General features: G+C 27.3%; 1 protein-coding gene across 3 annotated transcripts in view; it reads left to right on the plus strand.

The window, feature by feature from the left end:
* The window catches only part of LOC126905655 (uncharacterized), a 106,836-nt gene that overhangs the window by 12,142 nt on the left and 85,217 nt on the right, over positions 1–9,477 (plus strand). The window contains exons 5-6 of one of the 3 annotated variants that reach the window (XM_050685589.1): positions 245–356; positions 427–543. The exons of 1 other annotated variant lie outside the window; for it this stretch is intronic. In XM_050685589.1, the coding sequence (XP_050541546.1) occupies positions 245–356; positions 427–543 (229 nt within the window). Of the gene's footprint in view, positions 1–244; positions 357–426; positions 854–9,477 lie in introns of those variants that run through there. One more of the 3 variants, XM_050685588.1, reaches the window with a different exon arrangement.

Below are 9,477 nucleotides of genomic sequence, written 5' to 3' on the forward strand. Positions count from 1 at the left end.
TTACGGCGAAGCCTAGTAAATTAATATAATACTAGTTACTTGAAATACATTTTTTTTAGTTGATAAAACAATAAAATTTATGTTTTCATAACTTTCATAAGCAAATCACTTCTCGCTCATGATTTCGGTGGTGGGAAGGTGTTTTACTTACTCTTTCGCACCATAAATACACACATCTTTGTAAGTGTACAATTATTAATTGTGATTTTATAAAATGTATAATAAACTATTTTGCTTACTTTAGACGAAAAAAGACGAAAAAGTTGACGAAAATATTGACGAAGAAGTTGACGAAAAAGTTGACAAAAAAAAAATCCAGATAATTATCTCTAACTTGAGATATAAATATAACAACGGTAACAGTAATTATTTAACAAATTAAAAAAAAAAAATCGATTTTTTCTATTATGTTTTTGTATTTTTTAGGTGCTCATTATAACGACTTAGGTGATGTAATATTGAAAGTACTATCGGCCTGGAAAACACATAGTAAAAAAACCATAGAATACGGTGAAATTGAAGATTTTCCTCACAACGATCATCTAATTATATAATTATATACATAATATTTTACAATTGTAAAAAATTTCTAACTTTTTTATTAGTTTTCTCTCATTTTGTTAGTTAATTATTATTTTGAGGATTTACGATTAAAGAAGCGTATCAACTGAATTCTTATTTTTTAAGAGAGCAATATTAAATTCTCATTTTTCATTGAAGCTAATGAAATATTTTTATTTTTCTTAAAAACAAAAATTTCCTTCCAATATAATTAATGTTACATGATTTCACATAAAAAAAAATTTTATATCTTTATTAAAATAGACTAATAATCCAAAAATACCAATTTTGATTGATACGTTCTTTTTATACTAGATCTACTATTTGTAAAATTGTAAAATGTATTGTCAACGATCTTCGAATAAAAATATTGTATTGCAAAACAGTTATGTTATTTAAAAAAAATAAAGTATTTTAAATTAAACATTTTAAATACAAAAATATTATAAAATGAAAAACTTTCTCATTTTCAAACAAAAGGTCACAACATTTCCTTGTTCACTTTGGTGAGTAATACATATAAAACAGAAATATACACATTTTTTATTATTTATAAGAGTATTTCAATAAAATATGAAACTGACATCATAAAATTAATTTTAAAATTTAATGTAAATTTTTTGTAAAGTACGTTGTTATGATCAGATCTAGGTATGTCAATAAAAAACATTCTAGGAGGTAAAAAATTATCAGGTAGTTTAAACATTATGAACGTTTGCCATCACTACTTATTTGAAACCGAGAGTTTATTAGTTTATCCATAATACAATGTTTTATTGTGTTTATCTATGAGATTGTTTAGCTCATTAGGCTGATTTTGTTCATCTATGATTCAAAACAGCCCAAATTAAATTTATTTGAACCTACTGTCACCGAAAATTAGATTTAGTCGACTCTATCGAAAGGTTGATCTAATTATCTCCTGATTGGATGAAAACAAATTATTAATATATATATTATATTATTGTAGAGTTATACAGGGTGTTCAGTAAGTCAGGAAACGGGTATCTATTGTTCTCATTGTTACAAACAATGAGAACAATAGAAACCCGTTTCCTGACTTACTGAACACCCTGTATATATTGAATCGAACAATATTTTCTTTTAATAAATTAAAAATATTCAATTGTTTTCAAGAAAATGAGTATATTATACTTACTGAGTCACTCAGTATATTTATCGATTATTTAATTGAAAAGAAACACGCGGGTTAATCTTAATTTTTTTTTTTTTTTTATGACAATTGCATAAGCAATAGTTCAAAAAAAAGAAAAGGTGTTATAACAGAATATTCTATTATTCACATTACAATAAGATAAAATTGAGTTGTTATCTCCTTCCGCAACGGGTAGAAGACACCTCGACAATTCAGGTAACTTATTCTTAATTACTAATTTCCGACTGAACTACATAAGTGTAATACACATACTACATCGCCCCCCCATGTTATTGATCAGAAATCATTTTTATTTAGTGAAAAAGATTTATCTTACTTAATACCAACTACAATTTCAATAAAATTTTAATAAAAATTTATTACTTATTGTGAGATTGATTCTTTAATTAGATTGAGTCAATAATTTCAAAAATCATATTTTTTATTTAAATCCGAGACAGAGTTTTTCTATTACTCTTTTTTTCAATTTGAAGAAAATTTAAAAAATTGTTTAAATTATTGTTTTAGTTCGTTATTGAAATTATAATGTTAATCTAAATGAATTGTCTAAATTGTATATATTGACATAAATGTTTTTAAAGCCTGCTTTATTTTTAAATTTTTTGTCAACAGGAAAAATAATTGTATTGAAAAATAATAAAGTTTGCACAATTTTCTAAAATTCGAATGATATTCTAGTGGTGACATAACATATATTTAAAAAATAAAATTTTAACTTTAAAATAAAAATTATTTCAGATTCATATAAATATTAGGGTAAATACTGACCTGAGTCACTTCGCAATATCCGGCACTCCCGACCCACCCCACCTTTATCAGCCTTTGCCATACTATAGGTACTTGGTAGTTGGTCCAGCTAGTGCCGCCCAACCGACGACGACCCGTTGCAAATAATACGAGACTTCTTCCTGCTGTCAAAGTGACAACGGTGAGGATGTAGTCCACCGGCTCCGGACATTGTCGCACGACCGAACTCGACGAACCATCCGCACCATTGTCATCAACGCAGCTAACTTTTTGACGTTCGAGGATCATGTTGGACATCGCGTCGTCGATGCCAGCGAAAGTGTCGAGATATTATGCGAAGAATTTAATTAATTGTGTTCGTGTTTTCGGTTATTTTTAAAATAATCTGTCGTTGCTCGTTAATAATTAACGTGCGCACGGGTCTACCGTCAAAACCAGTGTCGACTACATTATTGCGACGTTAGTCGTATTATCTGGCTCCCCGGTAAGGATCCTAACCGATGTAACATTTGTTTAAGGTGATAAAACCATTGCTGACTTGATTTTTACTTTATTATTTTACTTTCCATATAAGTGTCAGCTAGATTTCCTTCAAATTCCATTTGCTCCGAGTTATTTCGATTGACATTGCCGATGGAAAAACCGTTCACAGGCTCCCCGTTCGAACCATAAACCATCCGAGTTTTGTCAAACAAATACGGCCGCGTAAAATTACAACTTCCACGGTGAAACTTGAATTTAACAACAGCTTTCTGGTGACATTACTTGACTCACAAGCGTAATTATAGCAATTAGACCATAAATATGGAATTGAGCACAAAGGACCCACACACGTGGTTAGACTCGCAGACGGCCACACAACACGTACCACTACTTTTACTGCGAACATCACAGATCTGACGATTAATTTTACGGCCATGATCTTAGATAATCTACACTACGACTATTTTTTGACGGATCAGTGAGTCTCTTGAGATTATACTGTATGTACAATTTATCTAGGCGCAAAGCGACGTACAAAGACGTGCTGGAAAGCAAGCACTCCCTGCAATATAGACCTGCATAAATTAGGTATAGCAGGCAACCCACATATGCGCAAGTTATTAACAAAGAGCTATAAGCTTTATAATAATAAAGAGTGGGTATGTAACACAGGCGTAGGGTACATACAACTTTACTAGTCGTACCCATTATTAGCTATGTAATGACTTTTAAGTTCATCCCATACAATATGGGCCATATGCCTTATAAGGCTTAACTCAAAATAATTGGGATAACATAAATTTACTTACTTCATTTCTTCTTGCAAATTTTTGTGATATAATTCGATAAATGTTTAAATATATATATATTTATACTCTCAGAGATCTAATTTGTATTTCATCACAAGATAAAAATTAAAACAAATTCTTTTCACATGTGTATAAGCAAGATGCATAAAAAATATAGCCAACAACAACACGGGGTCGTGGCTAACAATTTTTTTTTTTTATTAATGTAAACTAGAACTCGAACTCTCGTCGTTGTCATCGCTCTCTTCTCTAAAATTTTTTCAATGCTTTTTATTGGGAATGATAGTACCCCAAATACAGGAATATTGTTGTCAGCGCTTTTAGTGATATTTTTAGTTAATTGTATTTAATTATACATTTCATGATTATTATATTGAGATAGTAAATTTAACAATGGATAAATTGACATATATATATATATATATAATAAGGAATTGTGTTAAACAGTGTATATGTTATAGCAGATAAGTTATTTGTGTGTTTACAAGTAATATAAAATAAAGATTATAAATTTTTCATTAATAATTTATCAATTACATTATAAACGTATATGCCAAGCAATTGACCATATACGACAACAATGGGCCTTACGATCTCACTTAAAGTATATCTTTTGATAAAGTCATAATTCACAATAAATGCTGTGAATAGCAACGTCATATAAATAACAATTAACTACCTGTGTTTGTAATTCCGCAAATATTATTCATGTATATTGACTCAAAAATTTGTAACTTTAAAGTTTTATATGTTATTAATAAATTAAAACTTAAAATGTCATTCACTATTAAAATAAAACCTCAAATTATTATTAATTTCAAAATGTGTTCCTCTTTGAAAAAATAAAATTGACACCCTTACATGGCACAAGTGATGAACTTAAAAAGCATTACATAGATAAAAACTGATATGTAATTAAAGGTAACAAAAAAAAATTGTTCAAATTAATTTTATTCTGTAAAAAAATAAGTGTAATTAACTGTAATGTGGTAACGGGTATTTTAAGTTTAAAAAATAACTGTGAAAATAACACTGATGACAAAACAATTTTAATAACTTCAAGTAATATTACTTCAAAAAAGTACAAAGAATTTAGCCAAACTTTTAATTTAAGCATGAATTCTGACATACAAACTAAATTTAAAAACTAATATCAGAGGAAATTATTAATTTAAATGATAACGTAAAAACTAATTTAATTGGCTTTTCTAAGTAATCTAAAACGTTAAATGAGATACAATTAGAAATAGAAATACCATACCAAAAATATTCATTCACAGAAACTCATATTTCTCTATTATTAATTTTATTTATCAGTGTAAGTTTAATGATCTTAATTATAGTATATAATAAAGAGAAAAATAGTAAATTTCAATAAGGTAAGGAAGACATAAAAAAAGAGATACAATTAAGTAATATCAATAAAATGTACAAGAAAACAGAGTACTAGGTTAGATTATATTTAAACATATTAAACATAATATGTTTTCATTCTACGCGGCGTGTTATGCATCCGTATTGTTATGTTATTAATGTAGTGGGGTTAGTGTGTAATTAGTAGTAGACAACGAATTGTTTCAATTAAGCATTAATGAATCGTGTTCGAACTGTTGTATGAATAAAATTGTGTTATAACTTAAAGTGATCGCTTTAAGACGATTAATGCCATACTTTATAAATAATTGTATTTTCTAAAATTTAACATACTGTTGTATTTTTTGATCAATTTAAGTGTACTTTTATTTCACATTACAAACGACATTCCACGCCAACACGTTACTGTGTCTCATCCTATATGGGACACAATAGATGTATTAAAATGCTTGTAACTCAGTGAGTACATGTTCTCAACATTTTTTTATAATAAGAAATCTGAAATACAGTTATTTTAAAATTTTGAAAAAAATAAAATCCTTTATTTTGTTATTAGTTAAAAGAACTATAAATTAAGTTGTTGGGGGTGGTATTAATAAAGAAGAATAATAATGACATCATCTGTAAAGACATAATAGATACAAGTACTTTGTTTCTAGTTATTACTTTATTAGTGTAGTTAATGTATTAAAACTACTCTTACCTGATATTCACTGATAATGATTAAATCTTGAGTGTAGATCTATGGTTGTTAAAAATACATTTAAAACTATAGTAAGTGTGTCAATAAATGAGAATCGAACTTGGTTAGCAGAAGCGTATTTATTATTATAGAAAGTGTTAATTATTTTGGCAAATGTATATTTTAAATTTAGTATAAAAAGTTAAGTCTAAAAACAAACAGCAGAAAAGAATACGCACAAGTATGTTTGGAATTATATTTTAAATTGATTAACTTGACATTGTAGTGAGAGAAGTGAACAAGAAAAATGAAAGATTGACTGACTGTCAACAGCAGTCTCCAGCCCTTATATAACATACCACGAAAAACATAAACATGATGAAACGTCTGATTGAGTCATACTTTACAATCAAAACAAGACAGTTACTTTTTATCACCTTCCCTTATTTAATGCTTTTTGTGGTGCCTAGAAGATGCTGGACAGACAATGACTCATGGCTACTTCGTAGTTGCCAAAAGTCAATACCATAAGTATAATCGTGTTAGCATATTCTTTTCTGTGGTATTAGAAATACAAGAGGTATTGATTTTATTAATATTCCAAAGGAGAATATTACATAGTGATGGATAGTAAAAAATATTCTTTAAACGTAGTGTTGTGACCGGATTGGTACGGTATACAAAATGAAAAGATATTGCATTTGAATATTAGTTGCTATTATTTTTAAATATATATTTACACACATAATTGATTTTACGATTTTAACGAGTTATTACTTAATAATACAAAATATTCATATCCTTATCCTAAATACTACCATATCTGTCAACGGTCAATTATCGCTATGGTAACACTGTCCACTACCCTATCCCATGTGATAACTAGCCGGCTTGTGAGATAATAGTACAAACTTACTAACTGAACTAACTTCTCCCTTATACATAACGTATAAAATTAAGTAATGATAACATAAATAATAATTTTGCAAATTTCTTTGAAAAAATATTTAATAATATATATTTCTAATTAAGCAAGAAAAAAAATTAGAACAATATTAAAAAACAAAATTAGCCAATTTAAAAATTTAGAAAATTCTTGAGAAATATAATATAAAAATAGATGAAGAATGGATATAAAAGAATTTAAGTTCCCGCATTTTTTTTTCAAACTACACCTTGTGACAATGTTTTCCCTGGGGGCACTTTTAGTAAATGCGAACCAATACCAATATAAAATTAAAAATAGGTTTAGAAAATTGAAAAATATTTGAACGTATTTCACAAGATGTTATATTAGTCAGAAAATTTATTAATAAGATGAAATATGTATATTTAAAAAATTTATTACTTGTTTATCATTTAACATATAAAAATTGATTTTATTAACATGACTTATAATCATTTTTCTTCAAACAACAACCATTTACATATTCTAAAGGTTCATAAGTAGATGAACACATATAGAACTATTTTTTAAGTATTATTTTTGGAGATACCAGCGCTTATAGATATAAACAAGATAAAATCAGATTAGTGAGTATAGGCAGAGCTATGGAGAAGGTTTGGGGAATAAGACAATTTTATTTTTATCGCCCTAGAAATCCAATCTATAGTAGTGAGGATAGTCTTTTCCACTTTCAATATATTTTGTTTATTGTTAAAAGGAGTTAGATGAAAAACTTTTCTTTTAAATTCCTATAAAAACTTGAATAATATTAGTTCCTATAATTATTATAAATATAATTTATAATTCCGTATATACTCTTAAAATTTTGATTAAGTACTACAAAAAATAATTAAATAATTTTATTTTAAAGCTAACAACAGACTTATAATAAATTCAATCTAATGTGGTAGGTTTAGTCTCCTACAACTCCAAAAATAATTTGAACCGTTTTCGTAATGTTATGATTATATGTTATACACTCCGAAAAACAATTGGAATCATAGGCGTTAGTAGAATTTTACCCTTTCTCTAGCCAATTAAAACCTCTAGTAAGAAAATGATACAAATAGGAAAATTATCCCAATTTAGACGTTTCAATACCACAAACCGTAAAACAAAATAAACCAAGTATGTTTTAACTATCAAACGTTAATCAAAACCAAAATGTATTTTTCAGTCCCTTATTTTAAATAATGATTAGTGAACCAACGGGAAATCTGAAAAACATATTATTAGGAAAATACATGGTGAATAAAATTATTGTAAATATTCGTCAAGTTAAGTGTTACTTTAATTAATATTACAACCTACAGCCCACTCAAAATACTGTGTCTCACCTAGGTAGAGCACAATTAAAAAATTCTCGCAAAAAATTATAAAAGAAATAAAAAATAACATTAGAAAATCGAAAAATATTTGAACGTATTTCATAAGTTGTTATATTAGTCAGAAAATTTAATAATAAGATGAAATATGTATATTTGAAAATTGAATCACTCATTTATCATTTTAGCTTAAACATTATTTATTTTGTTAAAATGATTTATAATTATTTTTTATCAAACAACAAACATGAACACTTTTTAAAGTTTCAGAAATAGATAAACTAATATATTCATGAAGTATGACTTGTTGAGCAATTGGCGCTTATAAATATAAACAAGATGAAAAGTAGGGTAGTGAGCATAGGCTAAGACCACCAATTTTTCTATTATCGCCCCGGAAATTCAATCTATAGTATGAAACATAAACTTTCTACTTCAAATATATTTCAATTATTGTTTGAAAGAATTAAATGAAAATTTTATTCAGTAAAAATTAATTTCATACAGATTTACACTAATTAATTCCTATAAGAACTAAAATTTCCTATAATAATTATAATTATTATTTATAATTCTATCCATACTCTTAAAATTTTGTTCAAGAACTACAAAAAAATTATTTTTACCTCTAAAAAAATAAAATTATTTTATTTTAAAGCTAACAACAAACTTATAATAAATTCATTCTAATGTAGTAACCCTATAGTTTTGGGCAATCATAACATATGGAGCATGAGATATTAAAAACGATTAAAATGGGCAACAAATGTTATTTAACTTTGGGAAACTTAAATAAATCAAGAACACATAAAGAAATTAAAAGTCCAGCTATACATCATGCTAAAAAGATCTATAGTACTATATGGAGTGCAATGTTGGACTATAAGGAAAAGTGATGAGTCTAAACTGAGAGTTTTTGAAAGGAAAATATGAAGAATGATATATGGACCCTGTCTTGATTCGCGATCAGGGAAATGGCGTAAAATTTAATAAATTCATTAATGTTTGTACGGAGCTATTTAGCAGAGTTATATCTTTGAGGCTGGAGGTTCATATATATTACTATAGGTCCATACCACTCTGGGTGACACACGAAGTGACTCAAACTCACCTATTATCGATAACCGTCAAAACTCGTGAAATTATTGATATGAAAGAATTGACAATTAATCACAATAAATCTCATATTAAAAATATAGTTAAAAAAATCGTGTTTTTCAGTCTAAAAAGACTGAAAAAAACTATATTTATTTTTCACTCTCTATTTTTTTATGATAAGTGGGATGGGGTGAATGCAAACGACAGTCTAGTTTCAAGGCTATAGACTACGGCGATATACACAAGAATAATAACACGTGTTACGTGGAGACTTA

Source organism: Daktulosphaira vitifoliae, unplaced genomic scaffold, assembly GCF_025091365.1.
Source record: "Daktulosphaira vitifoliae isolate Bord-2020 unplaced genomic scaffold, ASM2509136v1 Scaffold_4, whole genome shotgun sequence".
Classification (NCBI taxonomy): domain Eukaryota; kingdom Metazoa; phylum Arthropoda; class Insecta; order Hemiptera; family Phylloxeridae; genus Daktulosphaira; species Daktulosphaira vitifoliae.